The sequence below is a fragment of the Suncus etruscus genome, chromosome 1, assembly GCF_024139225.1.
Source record: "Suncus etruscus isolate mSunEtr1 chromosome 1, mSunEtr1.pri.cur, whole genome shotgun sequence".
Classification (NCBI taxonomy): Eukaryota; Metazoa; Chordata; class Mammalia; order Eulipotyphla; family Soricidae; genus Suncus; species Suncus etruscus.
The window spans coordinates 129,397,836-129,419,028 of NC_064848.1; the positions used below are offsets into that span (position 1 = coordinate 129,397,836).

A 21,193-nucleotide genomic window follows, 5' to 3' on the forward strand; every position below is an offset into this window, starting at 1 on the left:
TACCAGATGGTCCCTGGAGAGTGCTAGGACTGATCCTTAAGTGCAGAGCCTGGAGGAAGCCGTGAGCACTGCCAGGTTTGGCCCCCAAACAAAACAAAACAAAACAAAAACCCAATCTAATATATGTGTGTTGTTACTTTAGGTCTAAGTACACTCTCTATATAAGAGTAAACTCCCTGGGTTTTTTGAATAGCTTCTCTCAACTCATTTTGCTTTGAAAACTACATTATCAATGATCACACTCTAGATCACTAATTCCAAAACATAAAGAGTTATCCTAGCTTTACCTAGTTCAGAAGCTGTACACAGCTTACAGTAAGTTCCTGAATACTTGTCCTAATTGCCCTTCATGTTGTTTTTAGTACAAATGAACAATAAATAAAAAACATCAGGAAACATTTAAATAAACAGGAAATCTGTGTTACAGTGATAATTTTTTTTTTACTTCTCAACAATTATAAAAAAAAAAAAAAAAAAAAAAGAACCTGGACTTGAGTCTGCCTATAACCAAAAAAAGTAAGTGAAGACAAAGCTGAAAATCAGTCTTTGAAGTAAGTAAACCAGTGTCTCCTGGTTTAATTCTAAATAAAATTCAGGAAACCTAGAAGCTTATTTAACTGGGAATGCCATTCTATTTACAAGAAAACTGCATGAAAGAGCAGATGATTTGAAGAATTAATGATCAACCTCAAAACAGCATATTTTAAAGTATGTCAATAAAATCTCCTTTGGGGGCCAGAGAGAGAGCACAGAGGTAGGATGTTTGTCTTGAATTCGGCCGATCCAGGACAAACCCAGGTTTGATTCCCAGCAACCCGTATGGTTTCCCAGCCTACCAGGAGTGATATATGAGCACAGAGTCAGGAGTAATCTCTGAGTGCAGTTGGGTGTGGTCCCAAAACATAATTAATAATAAATAAATAAAATCTCCTTTTGGGAAACTAAGGTGCAGTGTTTTGTGCAAGTTAGGTAAGCAAAGATAAAAGGGTCCTCCTTTTTACCTGAATATTAATAACTATAACTAAAGAGATTCATTTAAACTTTTCAACAACCCAAGATGGCAAGCACTTTGCTTTCATTATCTCTAGCTTATAGGTGTAAATACTAAGGCTTAAGAAAGTTAAATTATAAAAGGTCAGAGAATAGTTAGCAAAAGCAGAAATTGAACCAAGGTCTTTCTGACTAGAAAGCTTATATTTTTAATGTTGTATTGAATCCTAATACTCAAAAAAGAATCAGCTATTAAAATGTTTAAATATTTAAAATACAGATAGTATAATCCAAAGATGTTATAGGAAGATAGTGAGTGCACTAGTGGGTTACCAAATCATCAATTGATCATCCCTAAAGGCCCCTGAGCACCTCTGATGTAGTCTGGAGAGTCCTTGGGACTATTATGGAGGAGACTGAAAAATCACTAATAGAAGTCTCAGGACTTCTAAGTACTCCTTGGGAATCTTCCCCTCAAAAAATAAAATAAAGAAATAAAATAGCTCTAAAAGCATAAAATCATTCACATAAAACTAAAATATTTATCAAGTAACTTATTTAAAAGAAAACTTCATAGTAGTTTAGCAATTTTTTAAAAATATATTTGAAGCATAAGGTAGAAAAAGGAGATGGAAGAAAAGCAGGACATGGGGTTATTTAACCTCCAATAAATAATTAAATCAAAGGCAAGTGAATGAGAGTTTTAACTTTTTTGCTGAGATGATGTTGGGAACATTTGACTTGAAAGTGTGCCAATATCCTCTACCTCAGATGTTATAGTACTTACCTCTCTCTGAAAATAATTCCAAGCATGAGTCAGCCACCGATATCTAGGTACACCATAATTTGTCATTCTGGCTTTCAATGTGATCATGTCTGACCACTGTACTGGAACCTAGCAAGAAAAAGCAAAAAATCAAAAATCAACAACACACAAATAAACACTTTTAGACTCGCATACACTTAGCATAGTCACAAACATAACCATTCCTAGAATAATACATACTTGACGCATATAATAGGCAAATATTATTATTTTAAACTTATATTTATATACATTATAAATTTAGTTCCACTAAATGTTAAGCAATTTGTATTTGTAGTTTTTTTTTAATCAAAAGAGGCAATAATTCATATTAAAGACAACAATGTAAAATCAGGGCCAGAGAGAGAGCACAGCGGTAGGGCATTTGCCTTGTACACAGCCAACCTAGGACAGACCTGGGTTTGATTCCAGACATCCCATATGGTTGTCCCCCAACCCTACCAGGAGTGATATCTGAGCACAGAGCCAGGAGTAACCCTTGAGTGCTGCCGGATGTGGCCCAAAACAAAACAAAACAAAAAAAAGTAAAATAATTTAAAACTAATATCAAACACAAAGAAACCACACAAAAAGTAAACTGTTTTATAGATAGACCCTAAAACCTCCTCTAGATAACTATCACCTAAGACAAATATCTTTTGATTTCTTCATGGCACATTTGTTAAGTTTTCAAATGGGCCTGACTCTGCCACATATATTATATAGGAGCTGGCAAGGCTAGAAGACAGAACATGTTCTCTAGCCTTTCCCATGTCCAGTTTGGCTCCCACAAAGCCTAGGATATCTCATAAGTTTAAGTCCTTATGGACAGGCTGCCCTAAGCCTGTCTGGCCTGAGGAGAATCTATGCTGAGGGGTGCTTCTCCACCCCCGTGATGGATTTGAAGAAAAAAAAATCTTTTGATTTTATTTCTTAATTTTCTGAAGTGATTGCATCTTACAGCACTAAGTAAAGAGAAAATAATTAAAAAGTAACTTAAAATCATTTTTTTAGGCATATAAGAATTCTACAGAGAGTAGTTCTCAATTTAATGTTCTTTGTGCTCTGACTATAAGTTGCCTGATATGGTGTCCCTTAATATTGTTTGATTATTTTAGAGCTTTAGGTGAACCACACAATAGCTGGACAAAAATCTAGTCAGTTTATCTACCTGTCTTATCTATGATGCCACCTGAGAAATACAGGCATTCAAGTTCCAGTGTCTTTACATGTATACTGTTCAAATCACTCTTTGGAAACTGGATAAATATCTTACATCTAATATACAGAATAGTATACTTAGGCCAACATTAGTCAAACAGCTTTTATATTTTGCACAAAACAAATATCAATACAGAAAATAGAAGAGAAAAGGCACATAATAGAAGTTCAATGAAACTCAAGGTCACTATTATTTAGTATCTTATTTCTTAAATAACAATGTCAGTAAATGTAACAAAACATTCCTAGTCATAAGTTTTCTTTTTAATTTTTATACTAGAAATGCACAAAATATAGTACTCTTGCTCAAATAATTTGCAGATTCAAATAATTTGCAATTCAAATCCAAATAATTTGCAGATTCATTTACTTTATGTTCATATGTTTTCAACTAGGTTCAGAGAACTAAATAAAGATCTAGCTACTTAATACAAATTATTAAAATTTCATTTTCTTTGCATGTAAGATAAATGGAAATAAAATATATTCTTCAAAATGTATAATCTGAAAGAATATTACTGACCGAACCATTTTAAAGAAAGTAATCAAAGAAGAGAAGGATCATGTTACAAACGATAGATAAATGGAGAAATTAATGTCAAATCTCTTCATCTTCTTATTAAAAGTCTTGTATTTAGTTCCCAAAATACCCTGACAATGTTTCTACTTATGACCACAATTTATCTGAGATTAAACATGGCAAGAAACAGAGGAAATAATTGACTTTCTGGAATAAAATACAGAGTTGTGGCCATAAAGTAAAACACACATTTATTGGCATCTTGTATGGAACAGTTAAGAATATAAAGCCCATTCAATGCAAAGCCCAATTTCTGCAAATTTGGCAGCTAGTAAACCTTAATGACAGTTTTCATTCACACTGCTATTAGTGAAAGAGCAATAAAAAAAGTCTGACACACTTTTTATAAATGACTGTTTTCCACATTTCACTTTTTCCTGGTGACTTAATGGAGATTTAAACAAGCAGTGATGCCTGTCCTCTCCTAAAAATGGCAGTGTTCGCCTTGGGATACTGAGAATACCTGAAGATTGTCCCTTAACAGAGAGGAAAATATCTAAGCAAGCAGAAATTTTCCTCTGATTCCTCAAGCATCTTAGAATTATCCAGTATCAAAACATCTCCCTTTATTTATTATTTAGGGGTCACATCCAAAGCTACTCAGGTCTTTCCCCAGGCTCTGCATCCAGGAACACCCCTAAGTAGTATCTGAGGGATCCAGGATGGAACTTGGATTGTGGGTGTGTGCTAGGCTAGTGTCCTATCCACTGAACTATCTCTCCAGTCCTAGAGCAATATTTTTAAGCCATTTAAATTAACTAATAACTTGTGAGATATATAAAACCATGGTATGAGCAATAAACCTAATACAAAGTTGTTTTTTTTTTTTTTGGAGGGGACACATCCGGTGGTGCTCAGGGGTTACTCCTGACTCTGCACTCAGAAATCGCTCCTGACAGGCTCAGGGGACCATATGGGATTCTGGGAATTAAAGCCAGGTCTGTCCCAGGTCAGCTACCTGCAAGGTATAAATGCCCTACCGCTTGCTATCACTCCAGTCCCAATACAAAGCTTTTTAAAGTCACAGACACACACACACACACACACACACACACACACACACACACACACACACACACACCACAAAAAGTAAACTCATGTCTAAAAACTTTCAGTCACCACAAATAACTGATTTAAGAACTGAGAAAGCTGAAGAAAATCAAGCAAGCATGATTCAGACAATTTAAAGATGATTTTTCAAACACAGACCCTGAGTCCCTTAAACCATCTGCTCATTTACTTTACTAAATATACAAACATTATAGTTCCAGAGTAAAAAAAATCCATCTCAAAGACAGCAAGCAAATTCCCATTTTAATGAAGATCTCCACTTGAAGAAAGTTCTGTGCTTTATATTAAACAGGTAGAACCTGTCCTGACTTTTCAATTCTTAATAGAGGAAAATATACTCATAAATTGCCTCTCCTTACAGAGTTATCATCCATTAGAAGCAGGAGAAATGTGAAGAAATGTACAGATGTGTGGTATTGTGTTAGCATTGTTTCCATGTAAACTGGAGCATTCAGAGTACCCACTCATGATAATTGCCACTTAGTATTCAATACTGTCACAGTATAGGAGCAAATTCAGCACAGAAACTTTAATAACTAAATTGGTAGCAGCAATGACTTCACTGTCATTAGACAAATCTTAAAACTCCTCTCTGAAACAAATTTTGAGCTCTTACATTTTAAACTGTTGAAGACTCACTTGGGGTTACTGGTCACATGCCAAGGTCCAGTTCCTTGCCCATTTCTGTCTTCCCTTCCATTCTGATTTAACAGAGCTGGCCTAGAGCCCTAAAGTGTACATTTGAAAGACTCACCCTGGGTGACTTTTGCCTTAGACAAGGACTACATGCCTTAGATAAGGATATAACTTAAAAAATATCATCTGACTGAAACCAAATTACTCTATTGTGCCATCCATGGAAAAAATCTGGCCTAGCAATCACATAAGTACTCAACCCTATGGGCACTAATTGTCACCAATAAAGAGAGAAAACATGAAATAAATGATCAAATATAAGTACAAGCAAAAGTGAAAGGCGAATAGTAATAGAAACACAGCTGGTAAAATCTTAAGACTAAGAAATACTTATCCTGATTATTTAAACATTGTTAAATTCTAACAGAACTCCAGTGGGTTTTGGTTACTAAAATGAAATAAAAGATGTTTTCATAAAACCATGTCTGAGTCTATGAGCTTCTAGACCAAGATAAACACAGCAACTTGTACGTGGAAGATGGTCAGTTTCTGAAAAAAAGAATATACTTGCTACTCTTTGGTGGTGCAGCTTTAGACATCATTTTATAATGCTTTCATGAGGATTTTCAGGCTTTCTCAAAGCTGTCTCAGCTGAAAATATATCTTACTATACACCAAGAATCTGATGAAATAATTTTAGGATATATACCATTGTTAGTTTATTTTATCTAGTTTATTGATGCAATCTGTTAATCTAATGTCAGAAAAAATATTATACCGAATGAAAAATTATACCCTATGTTCAGGAACTATGCATTAGACAGAAAATACTGTTATATTTCAGAAGTTTTACAAGAACTCATTGTTCCCATATAGCATAAGTATTCAAATTAATAAGATGTGCCAGAGTTACCCCTTTATTTAAAAGGCTGGATTCAATGTTATTTTCCATTTTGAACTCACCATAATTTCCTGCTCATATGTCCAAACACCACAAGCCAGTTCAACACAGAAAATGACAAGTAGACTTCCAAAGTACTGCAGAAGAACAGAAAATTAATGCTGTGAGGATATAAACAAAGTATACTATGACCATACATGATGAAGTAATTATTGAGCATTGTTTATATAAAGATGCATTGATAAAGTGCCCTTGAGAAAAGATGGATAAAAATCCATTATATTTGGAGACATTTGCACCTAGCCTATACTGCTTACCTGAATGGACCATTACAGATTAGTTATCTCCTGGGGCATGTCTTTTATAAATGCCAGTACTTTTCTTAAATTGAATTTGCATGCTAACAAATGGAGTTTGATATAACATAATCAAGTTATTTGAGAAAATAGTCCTAATTTCCTGCAGAGTGGAGGAAGAGTCAACTTATTCAATGCTCTGCCTATAAGCATATTTGAATTCATTTCTTTAGGAAAAGGAGCCTCTTGAGAATGAAGAATTCATTCTTAGAGAAGCAAAACACAGTGATTGGAAAAATAGCTCAGGGATGAAAAGCTCATATTTTGTGCTCACAAGGTCCTGAGTTCAATCCTGACACTGCATGCTCCAGGTGTGACCTGAAATACCATATGTGACCCTGGAGGCTACTAGAATGTCTGGGCCTGAACATGGCATTATTGTTTGACATTATATTGAATTTCTGAGCTCAATTAGCTGAATATCAAGTAATGCTGTAAATAGCATTTGAAAATTCTTCCCTGTCATCTGCTCTTCACAAAAAACCATGATTTAGAGCAATAAAAATATCATTACTGATCATTACTTTAAAATACCAGAGTAGGGGTGCCTTAGTAATAAGATTACAGGTAGGTTACTTATCTAGCATGTAGTCTACCTGTATTGGTTCCCAGTACCATATATGGTTTCCACTATTCTACCAGAGTGATTCCTGAGTGAGGAGCCAGAAGTAAGCCCTAAGTATTGCTGAGTGTGACCCCAAACCAAAACACAAGCAAAGAAAGTATATGTATGTGTGTATATATATATATATATATAGTAAGATTTTATTATGCAGAATGCACTTAAAATCTTTAAAAACACATCAATTTTGATAAGATATACAAACAAATATGTATCCAAAAATTGAATATAAATCAAAACATTATATTTAAAAATGAAAGACAAAAATTCAAAGTATTTCTTTGAAATAGAATTATAATGATGCCTGATAGGTCAATAAAACTTTCTAAAAGTTTTTTCACTAAATCCAACTCAAGTAAAACAACATTGAGTCATTATTTCCATTCCATTCATGAATGAGGTGAGGGTAAGGTGAACTGTAGTGGCAAGTATTGATTACTCTATTCAAAGCAATTACAGTATCAATAAAAATTGAATATTTATAATGGTGCATGTGATAATGTGCTCAATTAATATTTGTTTCATAGGAGAGTCATTAAAAGTAAACCAGAATGATAATAAGTGACTAGATGTTACCTTGGACTTGACAATCAAGAAAGGTTTCTATTAAGAAGAGTTATTAATGATCAGAAGAGGGAAAATTATCTATGACTGAAAAAATACCTCAAGCAGAATAAATACCCAGTGCCTCACCTCCTTCCAGGGTGAACTAATTAAAGATACCCAGAGCACATAAAGGAGTGGGAAAGATAAAAGGAGTATAAATGAGTTACATTGAAGGATATCTAAAACTATGTGGCTCTTTTGGCCACTTAAAAGATTTTGGATTTTCCATTTGATTTAGATTCACTGTAACAATATATATGAACCTTACAACTCAATTCTGTTTCATGAAAAATTGGTCTATAGGAACTGAGAGAGTAATCAAGCAGTTAAATTCAAGAAAGCTGAATTAAGAAGATATTTCAAAGTTGGTGGATGTGCTATAAGCTTATGAATTATAATTTTTTTCTTTTGCGGCAGATATGGCGGTAGGGGTGCCTCACAAGTGGTACTACTCAGGATTGACTTCTGACTCTGTGATCAGGGATCACTTCTGGCAGAGCTTAGCAACCATAGATGATGCTGCAGACTGAAAGGATCAGCCAAAAGCAAAGACAGTGCCTTAATCCCTGTACTATCTCTTAAGTTTCACAATATTGAACTTTGTACAAGATTTATCCCCAGAAGGGAAGAGGGGAAATTGAAGTCATTGAAAGTTGAACTGATTTTCTACTGCTTTTCTAGCAGATCTCTTAAAAGTTAAAAATATAAATCCCTGCTCTAGGTTTTAATTTGTTTTTCATAAATCATATAAAACTAATTTATTTTTCATAAACTAATATATCTTAAACTATATCAACCTTATATATCTTAGATACTATATAAAGATAATATACGAGATATATATCTTAGATAATAACAAAACCTAAAATAATTGTTTCAATGCAATGTAATATATTCTTAAAGGGATTCCATTTTATATTCTAAGCACTTTTTATTTCAATATACTCAGTTTTTGTTTTGCTTTGTTGTTTTTTTTTGGGGGGGGCACACCGGGTGACGCTCAGAGGTTACTCCTGGCTATGCTCTCAAAATCGCTCTTGGCTTGCGGGACCATATGGGGTGCCTGGGGATCAAACCGCTGTCCATCCTAGGCTAGCCCCAACAAGGCAGATGCCTTACAGCTCCGTGCCACTGCTCCGGCCCCTTTTATTTATTTATTTATTTTTGGTCAATATACTCAGTTTTTATTTTCAAGTGTTGCCTTACAAGTACTTGTGAACACAGTACTCAGTTTCTTCTAAACTCTCTTAATGCTTTTCTTAAAAGTCTTATGTCAACAATAGCAAATTTGCAGATTAACTTACAAAGACACCATATGGTTAATATTTATATAATAGACTTTTATAACTTTTATAAAACTCTAAGAGAGTCTTACAAACAATTGTGAGACTCAAAAATATTACCTTAAGATATACTTTTGCTTTCTCATATCTGTTACCAAAATGATTTTCAAAATTGATGTCTGATTACAATAAAATCATCATCCCAGAAAAGCCAAGGTATTTATAAAGATAAAAAAATGAACACAAATGCAAAGTATGTGTGCTATTGGTAGAAAAACACTACAGACTACACCGACTTTACCTTAGGGAAGAATTCAGATTTCTGAATTGATTTTATATATTTTAAAATTTCAGTTGAGGGGCCGGGCGGTGGCGCTGGAGGTAAGGTGCCTGCCTTACCTGCGCTAGCCTAGGAGACGGACCGCGGTTCGATCCCCCGGCGTCCCATATGGTCCCCCAAGCCAGGAGCGACTTCTGAGCGCATAGCCAGGAGTAACCCCTGAGCGTTACCGGGTGTGGCCCCAAAAAAAAAAAAAAAAAAACCAAAAAAAAAAAAAAAAAAAAAAAAATTTCAGTTGAGTTATATGTCTCGTATTCTGTATCTCCTTGAGTTATGGATGAGTTTATGATATCTGTGCTGCACCACCAGAAAGGCTCTTAAAAAAAAGGGCCAAGGGAAAGTGCCTAAAGTTACACAATATCTAAATGTCTGCAATACATAAATTAATCTCCCATCCTATGGATCCAAGCAACGTAACTACAGTTCTGACATCATCACATTTATTTTCTAAGTAAGTTTTAGAGTGAATTTAGTAATACTATAATTTGAGCAGATTCAACAATACATATGTAATGTGTTTATTTCTAAAACAATATTTCACTTTAAACTCAAAATTGAGATACCAATTATGGGAGGGAGGAGGTAGAGAAGCACATATAAATAGGATGTTCAACTCTGACAAGCTTGGAAATGGTTCTGATTTCTAATGATTTCACTTGATGCAATTCTTCACATGAAACAATACTTGGGACCTCACTCCACTTATACTCAGGAGCACATGTTTATTTAGCCTTGAAATTGAAAATACAATTTTTATATGCATTATCTTGCAAGGAAAATTAATTCAAAATTCAATCCCTAAAATTTTCTCCCAAAAACAATATGGCTTTTTTCTTTGCTTTGCTTTTCATTGCTTTTAGTCTCACACACTTAAGTCTTTTCATTTTGTGAAAAAACTTAAATGCAAATACAATCTAACTCAACGTGCATTCATCAGTGGTATTTGCTCTTAAATTTTTTTTCACAAAGATTTGAATTCTAGCAAAAGGCATCCTCTTACTGAGTACTGCACAGAGAATCATTCAGGCACATTGGTTTAAGGGGTGAAGCTAAATAAGGCATCTATAAAGTACTATGTTGAACTATAAATTCAACAGAATAAAACTAGCAACAAATAGGTGGCCACTCCTGCTGAGCTTCATTATGATTTGCAGAGCACAAACATATCAAGTTTTGTTGCAAAACCATCTGTTGTCCAACATTATTTGGAATTTGTCTTTATTTCCTACTGGTGTTACATGTGCACCTCATGCTTCTTACGTTCCCTTTCCAAATGTTTGATAAAATAATCTGTAGCAACAGAGCTGGCAAAGCAAATATCCCATCTTGAGCCCTTGAGAGCTCCCGTTCTAGAATAGCAGAAAGAGCTTTGAATTTGGAGTCAGAATATTGAAGTTCAAATGCAGCTCTGAAACACCTTGTGTGATCTTTAACAAATCATTAAATTGCCCTGACTTTGGTTTGCTCAACTGTATAAAGAAGATAAAAAAGAAAGTCTTCTTCACCGTTAGAAAACCAAGGTTGATCTGAGATTAGGTAAAGTGGTTTCAAAAGGTAAAGAGTTTTGTACAGAATGGCTTTTCTCTATCAGCTTGTGAAATTCAATTCAATTCAATTCAATATTGACTTGTTCTTGCCTCCTGGACCCTGCCTTCATTCCTTCAATGCCCAACTAGTCTTTCCTCATTGCTGTTTTCCAGTATTACATCTATTGCTCCTTTAAAAAAAATGCTTTTATTTGAGGCATTGTGATTTACAATACTATTCAACACAGTGTTTCATGCATACAGCATTCCAACACCAGTGTGTCTGGTTCCTTTTTAGTTTTCTCCTCTCCTCTACATATCAGGGTTTTCCTGTCAGCTACAATTCAGAGCTCAGAGGCTTCTGTTTTTAAACCAGTAGGTTGGCTCACCCACAAGACACTGTCCTCGCTGACAAGGATCTTGTTCTTAAACATTATTTTATCCCCAGGGCCTAAACAGAACCTGTTACACAGCAAGTATTCAATAAATGTCAGTGAAAATAATGATCAGTATACCAACTAACATAGCAACAAAACCAATATCAAATTTCCTTGAGTTTCTTTAAGTTCAACTTGAGTTTCTTGTTAACATTTGACTTCCCTTAGCTTCTGCTCACACACTTCTATTTAAATATTTTCTCTCTTTTTATCATGTGTCTGTTTTGTTTTCCTTTAATTTTTTTTTTTGCAGTTTATATTACGACAACCCAGTGTATCTCTGTATATTTAAGACAACTTATATAGAGAAATAAAAGAGGCACTAGGCAGACTCTCCTGTCTTTCCTGGGCTACTATTAACTAAACACTCTAAGTAAATGAAGACCAGCAAAGTATGTGTTTATACACTAGGAAATTAGAATGCAATTACTTGTATTACAAACAATTTCATTTGAGTAAAAAATTATTCAATACAGAGCTGCTTAAAATAGCTGTTGTTCTGTTATAATTAAACTCAGAGTTGTGCTCTACATGTAGTTCTGTTTCCACATGAATGTTCATGAAAAAAACTGCATCGAATAAGGCAAGTGGAAAAAAATCCACACATCCAAGTGATGTAATTAATTAGCATTTTTTTCAATAAGCCATTCTAGTTGAGAATAGTACCTTTCTTTTTTTAAAAAAAATTTATGTATTTTATTGATTGATTGGTTTTTGGGCCACACCTGGCAATGATCAGAGGTTACTCCTGGCTCTGCACTTAGAAATTGCCCCTGGCAGGCTGGGGGAACCATATGGGATGCTGGGACTAGAACCGGGGTCCCTCCCAGGTCCGCTGCATGCAAGGCAAACACCCTACCTCTGTGCTATCTCTCTGGCCCTGAGAATAGTATATTTCAATTAAATATTAGCTCTTCATGAATGTCTTCACAGAGTTAGATTAGAAAAGATTTGAAATATACTGTAATCAAAGTTGTTTTGTTAATTTAAAAAAAAACTATACAAGTGGAAGAACATTGGCTTTGAAATAAAGTGAGTTTTATTTCAGTCTGGTCTCGGATTCTGGCTCTTTCTTATACCTATTGATGAAATAAGGAAAACATTTAAGCCTCATCTTACCCATTTGTAAAAGAAGAATGTTAAAAACTACCTTGCAGGGTTGGAAAGAAAGCTCAAATGAGAGAATACATGCCTAGAAAGTACAAGGTCATGGGTTCAAACGTCAGTACCGAAAGACTCCAAGGGTATCACTACTGGTTGTTCTAATGACCACTAAACATTATCAATTGTCAACATGACATTATTGGAAGAGCATTATTTGTCTATAAGCCCAGTTAAGGTACTAAACTGCCTCGAATCATTATGCTACCGCTCTCTAAAGCCATTGTAATCACATCATTGTATTTAATAAAAAATAATTTTTCAGGACCAGAAGTGTCACTTTTTTTTCTTTTATTATATGATTTTGAAGTTATATCCATCAGTGGTCAGGGTTTACTTTTGTCTTTGAGCTCCGGAATCACTGTGGACAAGGCTCAGGTGAGAAATATAAATAGATTAAGTATCAGGGACAGAACCTGGGTCAACTGTGTTGTAAGTCCTTACCTTGTTCCATCCCTTACAGTATCACATTCTAAATACTAACAAAATATGGAGAATTAAGAAGATAGTCAATGTGCATTCTTCTTTTCTATTTTTCTTTCTTCTTTCTTTGTTTCTTTCTTTCTCTCCTTTCCTTCTCTTTCGTTTCTTCCTTCCTTCTTTCTTTCTTTCTTTCTTTCTTTCTTTCTTTCTTTCTTTCTTTCTTTCTTTCTTTCTTTCTTTTTCTTTCTTTTTTTTTTTTTTTTTTTGTTTTTGGTTTTTTTGCCACACCCGGCAGTGCTCAGCAGTTTCTTATGGCTGTCTGCTCAGAAATAGCTCCTGGCAGGCACGGGGGACCATATGGGACACCGGGATTCGAACCAACCACCTTTGGTCCTGGATAAGCTGCTTGCAAGGCAAACACCGCTGTGCTATCTCTCCGGGCCCCTTTCCTACCTTTTTCTATCCTCTTTCTTCATTCTCTTTCCTTCCTTCCTTCCTTCCTTCCTTCCTTCCTTCCTTCCTTCCTTCCTTCCTTCCTTCCTTCCCTCCTTCCCTCCTTCCCTCCTTCCTTCCTTCCTTCTTTCTTTTTTTCTTTCTTCTTTCTTCTCTCTTTTCTTTATTTCTTTCTTTCTCTCTTTCTTTCTTTCTTTTTTCTTTTTCTTTCTTTCTTTTTCTTTCTTCTCTCTTTTCTTTATTTCTTTCTCTTTCTTTCTAATTTATTTAAACATCTTGATTACATAAATAGTTGTGATTAGGTTTCAGTCATGTAAAGAACACCCCCTTCATCAGTGCAACATTCCCACCACCAATGTCCCAAATCTCCCTCCAACCCACCCCACCCCCACCTGTACTCCAGACAGGCTTTCCAGTTCCCTCATTCATTCACATGATAATGGTAGTTCTCTGTGTAGTTATTTCTATAGCTGCACTCACCATGCTTTGTGGTGAGCTTCATAAAGTTCATAAAGTTCCAGCCCTCCTCTCATTGTCTCTCAGGATTGTTGCTAAAATGACTTTTACTTTTATTAAAACCCATAGATGAGTGAGACTATTCTGCGTCTCTCTCTCTCTCTCTACTCTGACTTATTTCACTCAGCACGATAGATTCCATGTACATCCATGTATAGGAAAATTTCATGACTTCAATTCTCCTGACGGCTGCATAATATTCCACCGAGTATAAGTACCACATATAAGTACCACAGTTTCTTTAGCCATTCATCTGTTGAAGGGCATCTTGGTTGTTTCCAGAGCCTGGCTATTGTGAATAGTGCTGCAATAAATATAGGTGTGAGAAAGGGGTTTTTGTATTGTAGTCCTGTGTTCTTAGGGTATATCCCTAGGAGTGAAATAGCTGGGTCGAATGGGAGCTCAATTTCCAGATTTTGGAGGGATCTCCATATTGCTTTCCATAGAGGTTGGACTAGACAGCATTTCCACCAGCAGTGGATAAGAGTTCCTTTCTCTCCACATCCCCACCAGCACTGATTGCTCTCATTCTTTGTGATGTGCGCCAATCTCTGTGGTTTGTGGTGGTATCACACCATTGTTTTGATTTGCATCTCCCTGATGATTAGTGACAAGGAGCATTTTTTTCATGTGCCTTTTGGCCATTTGTATTTCTTTTTTTTAATCAAAGTGTCTGTTCATTTCTTCTCCCCATTTTTTGATGGTATTAGATGTTTTTTTTTCTTGTAAAGTTTTGTCAGTGTCTTGTATAATTTATATATTAGCCCCTAAAGTGTCTGTTCATTTCTTCTCCCCATTTTTTGATGGTATTAGATGTTTTTTTTTTCTTGTAAAGTTTTGTCAGTGTCTTGTATAATTTATATATTAGCCCCTAATCTGATGGGTGTTGGGTGAATAGTTTCTCCTACTCGGTGGGTGACTCTTGTATCCTGGGCGCTATTTCCTTTGAGGTGTAGAAGCTTCTCAGTTTAATGTATTCCCATCTGTTGATTTCTGCTTCCACTTGTTTGGAAAGTGCAGTTTCCTCCTTGAAGATGCCTTTAGTCTCAATGTCATGGAGTGTTTTACCGACGTGTTGTTCTATATACCTTATGGTATCAGGTCTGATATCAAGGTCTTTAATCCATTTAGATTTTACCTTCGTACATGATGTTAACTGGGGGTCTATGTTCGCTTTTTTGCAAGTGGCTAACCAGTTCTGCCAGCACCACTTGTTGAAGAGATTTTCACTGCTACACTTAGGATTTCTTGCTCCTTTGTCAAAAATTAGGTAATTGTATGTCTGGGGGAAAATGTCTGAGAACTCTAGCCTATTTCACTGATCTGAGGGTCTGTCTTTATTCCAATTCCATGCTGTTTTGATAACTATTGCTTTGTAGTACAGTTTAAAGTTGGGGAAAGTAATGCTTCCCATTTTCCTTTTTCCTAGGAGTGCTTTAGCTATTCGAGAGTGTTTATTGTTCCAGCTGAACTTCATAAGTGTTTGATCCACTTTTGAAGAATGTCATGGGTATTTTTAAGGGGATCACATTAAATCTGTATAATGCTTTGGAGTGTATTGCCATTTTAATGATGTTAATCCTGCCAATCCATGAGCAGGGTATGTGTTTCCATTTCCGTGTGTACTCTCTTATTTCTTGGAGCAGGGCTTTATAATTTTCTTTGTATAGTTCCTTCATGTCTTTGGTCAAGTTGATTCCAAATTATTTGAGTTTGTGTGGCGCTATTTTGAATGGGATTGCCTTCCTGACGTCCATCTCTTCCCTATCATTATTGGTGTATAAAAAGGCCATTGATTTCTGTGTGTTGATTTTGTAGCCTGCCACCTGCTATATGAATCTATTGTTTTTAGGAGCTTTTTGGTAGAGTCTTTAGGGTTTTCTAAGTAGAGTATCATGTCTTCTGCAAACAATGAGAGCTTGACTTCTTCTTTCCTATCTGGATTCCCTTGATATCTTTTTCTTGCCTCATCGCTATAGCAAGAACTTCCAGTACTATATTGAAGAGAAGTGGTGAGAGCGGACAGCCTTGCTTTGTACCAGAATTTAGAGGAAAGGCTTTTAGTTTTTCTCCATTGAGGATAATATTTGCCATTGGCTTCTGGTAGATGGCTTCAACTAGATTGAGAAAGGTTCCTTCCATTCCGATCTTGCTGAGAGTTTTGATCAAGAATGGGTGTTGGAACTTATCAGATGCTTTCTCTGTGTCTATTGATATGATCATTTTTCTTTTTCTTTTTTTTATTTTTATTTTTCTTCTTGTTGATGTTGTGTATTATGTTGATAGATTTATGGATGTTAAACCATCCTTGCATTCCTGGGATAAAACCTACTTGGTTGTAGTGTATGATCTTCTTGATGATGCATTGGATCCTATTTGCCAGGATTTTGTTGAAGATCTTTGCATCTGCATTCATATGGGATATTGTTCTGTAATTTTCTTTTTTTGGCAGCATCTCTGTCTGGTTTTGGTATCAAGGTGATGTTGGCTTCATAAAAGCTGTTTGGGAGTGTTCCCATTTTTTTCAATTTCATGAAAGAGCCTGGGTAGGATTTGTAGTAGCTCCTCTTGAAAGATTTGAAAATATTCATTAGGAAATCCATCTGGGCCTGAGCTTTTCTTTTTGGGCAGATGTTTGATTGCAGTTTCAATTACCTCAGTGGAGATGGGGGTGTTTAGATATGATACATCCTCCTTACTTAAATGTGGAAGGTTATAAGTGTCCAAGAATTTTTCCATTTCTTCTAGGTTCTCATGTTTAGTAGCATAAATTTTCTCAAAGTAGTCTCTGATTACCCTTTGGATCTCTGCAATATCTGTTGTGATCTCCCCCTTTTCATTTCTAATATGGGTTATCAGATTTCTCTCTCTCTCTTTCTTTGTGAGTTTTGCCAATGGTCTATCAATCTTGTTTATTTTTTCAAAGAACCAACTTCTGCTTTCATTGATCTTTCAGAATGTTTTTGGTTTTCCACTTCATTGAGTTCTGTTTTCAGCTTTGTTATTTCCTTCTGTCTCCCTATTTTTGGGTCCTTTTGTTGGTCATTTTCTAATTTTTTGAGCTGCGTCATTAAGTTATTCAGGTATGCTCCTTCTTCCTTACTGATGTGTGCTTGTAGAGCTATAAATTTTCCTCTCAGGATTGCTTTTGCTGTGTCCCATAGATTCTGGCAGTTTGTGTCTTCATTATCATTTGTTTCCAGAAAAGTTTTGATTTCCTTTTTGATTTCATCTCGGACCCATTGGTTGTTCAGTAGCAGGGTGTTTAATTTCCAATTGTTAAAGTTTTTTTTCTGTGTGGCCTTGTAGTTCACATCTAATTTCAGAGCCTTGTGGTCAGCAAAGGTAGCCTGAAAGATTTTATCCTCTTGATTTTATGGAGGTCTGTTTTATGTGTCAGCATGTAGTCTATCCTGGAGAATAACCCATGTACATTGGAGAAGAATGTGTATCCAGGTTTTTTGGAATGGAGTGTTCTATATATATCTACTAGTCCTCTTTCTTCCATTACTCTTTTCAGGGCTAGTATGTTTTTGTTGGGTTTCAGTCTGGTTGACCTATCAAGTGTTGATAGGGCCGTGTTGAGTTCTCCCATAATTATTGTGTTATTATTGAGTTCTTCTTTCAGATTTGTCAGTAGTTGTATTAGATAATTTGCTGGTCTCTCATTGGGTGCATGTGTTTAATACTCTGATTTCTTCCTATTGCACATATCCCCTGATTAGTACATAGTATCCATCTTTGTCCCTTACCACTTTTCTGAGTATAAAGTTGGTGTCATCAGATATTACTATGGCCACCACAGCATTTTTGAGGGTGTCGTTTGCCTGGATGATTTTCCTCCAGCCTTTGATTTTGAGTCTATGTTTGTTCTGACTATTCAGATGTGTTTCTTGTAGGCAGCAGAAGGTTGGATTCATCTTTTTGACCCATTTTGACACTCTGTGTCTTTTAATTGGTGAATTTAGTCCATTGACATTGAGGGAGATGATTGTCATAGGATTTAATGTCCTCTTTGTAGATAAGTTTGCAGTGTTTGTTGGTCTCTCTTGTCTTAGAGTAGACCTGTCAGTTTTTCCTTTAAGGCTGGTTTATCATCTGTGAAGTTTCTGAGCTGTTGTTTATCCACGAAGCTATGTATTCTTCTTTCAAACCTGAAAGTGAGTTGGGCCGGGTGCAGTATTCTTGGTTAGGCATTCATTTCATTCAGTCTTGTCACATATCCCACCACTGTCTTCTGGCCTTGAGAGTTTCTTGTGACATGTCTGCTGTAAGTCTTAGGGATGCTCCTTTGAATGTAATTTCCCTTTTGGATCTTGCTGCTTTCAGAATTCTATCTCTATCTGTGGTATTTGTCATTGTAACGAGGATGTGTCTTGGGGTATTTTTCTTTGGTTCTCTTTTAGCTGGTACTCTTCAGGCATGCAAGATTTGATTGCATGTAGTCTTTAACTCTGGGAGTATCTCTTTGATGATGTCTTTGACAGTTGATTCTTCCTGGAGATCTCCTACCTGGGTGTCTGGGACTCCAATGATTCTTATGTTCTTTCTGTTGAGTTTATCAAAGACTTCTATTTTCATCTGTTTGCATTCCTTGAATACTTTTTTCATTGCCTGATAGTTTGTCTTAACGTTCTTTTCCAATTTCTTCTGTTGTGTTGAGTTTTTCTGCATCACATCTTCCAGTACTCCGATTCTCTCCTCAGCAGCTGATACCCTGCTGGCGAGGCTATCCATTGAGGTTTTCAGTTGAGCTACCTGTTTTTCAGATCTGTTATTTCAGCTTGGAGTTTTATGATTTCTGATTTTGTGTTCTGTTCAGATCGATCTATGCTTTCCTTGAGTTCTTCAAACATCTTCCATATTGCTATTTTAAGTTCCTTATCTGAGAGGTTAATCAGGTGGTTGGAATTTATTAGGTCATCTGAGCTTTCATCTTCATTCTCTGTGGATGGTGTTTGCCTGCGAGGTTTCCCAAGGCCACACTTGTAGTGTGGTTTTTCCTGCATGTTGTGATGGGGTTCATTGGTTAGAAAGAGTGTGCGGCCGCAAAGCGAAGTGAAGCGGCCATGCTCTTCTGCTTCCTCTAGTTGACAGTCCTAAGAGTGAACAAAGGCACAACAGGGCGGCGCCTCCACAGGCCAGAAAGCTCAGCTTATTGGATGGCGACACCCACAGCCAGAATGTACTCACTGGGCAGGTTCAAAATGCAGTTTTTTGGGGGTGCACTCCCTAGGCCTCTGAGGTGATCTTCAGGGATTCAGAAACACAGCCAATCTTTCTTTCCTTCTCTTTTTTATTTTTATTCCTCTTCTGTATTTACTTCTTTTCTGTATTTATTTCTTCTTTTCTATTTCTTTCTTTCCTTTTCTTTCTTTCCCTTCCTTTCTTCTCCATTCTTCCTTCTCCTTCCTTCCTTTTCAAGACATGCTCGGTGGTAATGCAAAGGGGTTACTGTTGGCTCTGTACTCAAGGTCAGTTCTGGCAGTGCCCTGGGAACCATATTATGCCAGGGATGATACCTGGGGCACTTGCATAAAAATCATGTGCTCAATCAATTAGCTACCTCTCATAACTCTCATTAGAGTATGTCAATGAACAATATGCTCATTTCCTCCTAAGACTATCAGTAGATTTAATCATATAAACTATCGGATTATAACAGATATTTAATCTGAGATCACAACAGATATTGCAGAGATTCAAAGGGTAATAAGAGACTACCTTGAGAAACTTTATGCCACCAAATATGAGAACCTTGAACAAATGAATAAATTCTTGGATGCTTATAACCTTCCAAAGTTGAATAAGAAGGATGTAGCATATCTAAACACCCACATCACCATTGAGGAAATTAAAACAGTAATCAAATGTCTGCCCAAAAACAAAAGCCCAGGCCAGATGATTCACTAATGAATTTTTTCAAACCTTTCTAGAGGAACTACTATCAATCGTGGACAGGATCTTTCATGAAATTGTATAAAAGGGTACACTTCCAAATAGCTTTTATGAAGCCAACATCACCTTGAAACCAAAACCAGAAAGATATGCTTCCCAAAAAAGAAAATTACAGGCCAATATCTCTTATGAACACAAATGCAAAGATCCTCAACAAAATCCTGGCAAAAAGGATCCAATACCTCACCAAGAGATCATTCACTACGATCAAGTAGGTTTCATCCCAGGAATGCAAGGATGGTTTAACATCTGTAAATCTATCAACATAATACACAATATCAACAACAAAAATAATAAAAATCACATGATCATATCAATAGACGCAGAGAAAGCATTTTATAAGGTCCAACAACCATTCTTGATAACAACTCTCAGCAAGATGGGAATGAAAGGAACCTTTCTCAATATAGTTAAGGCCATCTACCACAAGCCAAGGCAATTATTATTCTCAATGGAGAAAAACTAAAAGCCTTTCCTCTAAATTCTGATACAAGATAAGTCTTTCCTCTTTAACCACTGCTATTAACATACTACTGGAAGTCCTTGCTATAGCGATTAGTCAAGAAAAAGATATCAAGGGAATCTAGATAGGAAAGGAAGAAGTTAAGCCCTCACTGTTCGCAGATGGCATGATACTCTACTTAGAAAACCCTAAAGACTCTACCAAAAAGTTACTAGAAACAATCTACTCATATAGCAATGTGGCAAGCTACAAAATTAACAGACAAAAATCAATGGCCTTTTTATACACCAATAATGGTAGGGATAAAATGGACATTAAGAAAACAACCCCATTCACATTAGTGCCACACAAACTCAAATATCTTAAAGTCAACTTGACTAAAGATGTGACGGATCTAAACACAGAAAATTATAAAACCCTGCTCCAAGAAATAAGACAAGACATGTGGAAATGGAAACATACCCTGCTCACGGTTTGGCAGGATTAACATCATTAAAATGGCAATACTACCCAAGGCATTGTACAGATTTAATGCAATCCTTCTAAACATATCCATGACATTCTTCAAAGAACTGGATCAAACATTTCTGAAATTCATTTGGAATAATAAACACTCTCGAATAGCTAAAGCAATCCTTGGGAAAAGGAGTATGGGAGGCATTACTTTCCCCACTTTAAACTGCACTACAAAGCAATGGTTATCAAAACAGCATGGTATTGAAATAAAGACAGACCCTCAGATCAGCGGAAAAGTCAAGAGTACTCAGAGAATGTTCCCCAGAAATACAATCATCTAATTTTTGATAAAGGAACAAGGAAGGCCTCTTCAAAAAGTGGTGTTGGCA

General features: G+C 36.0%; 1 protein-coding gene and 1 non-coding gene across 2 annotated transcripts in view; one reads left to right on the forward strand and one right to left on the reverse strand.

Moving 5' to 3' along the window:
• TSPAN12 (tetraspanin 12) overlaps positions 1–21,193 on the reverse strand; it is an 83,697-nt gene that overhangs the window by 22,670 nt on the left and 39,834 nt on the right. The window contains exons 5-6 of the mRNA XM_049771116.1: positions 6,267–6,341; positions 1,778–1,885 (exon numbers count right to left, since the gene is read on the reverse strand). Of these exons, the coding sequence (XP_049627073.1) occupies positions 1,778–1,885; positions 6,267–6,341 (183 nt within the window). The remainder of the gene's footprint in view (positions 1–1,777; positions 1,886–6,266; positions 6,342–21,193) is intronic.
• On the forward strand, positions 2,451–2,590 carry LOC126033006 (small nucleolar RNA SNORA12). Its single transcript, XR_007504169.1, has one exon. It is a non-coding gene; the product is annotated as a small nucleolar RNA SNORA12 (small nucleolar RNA).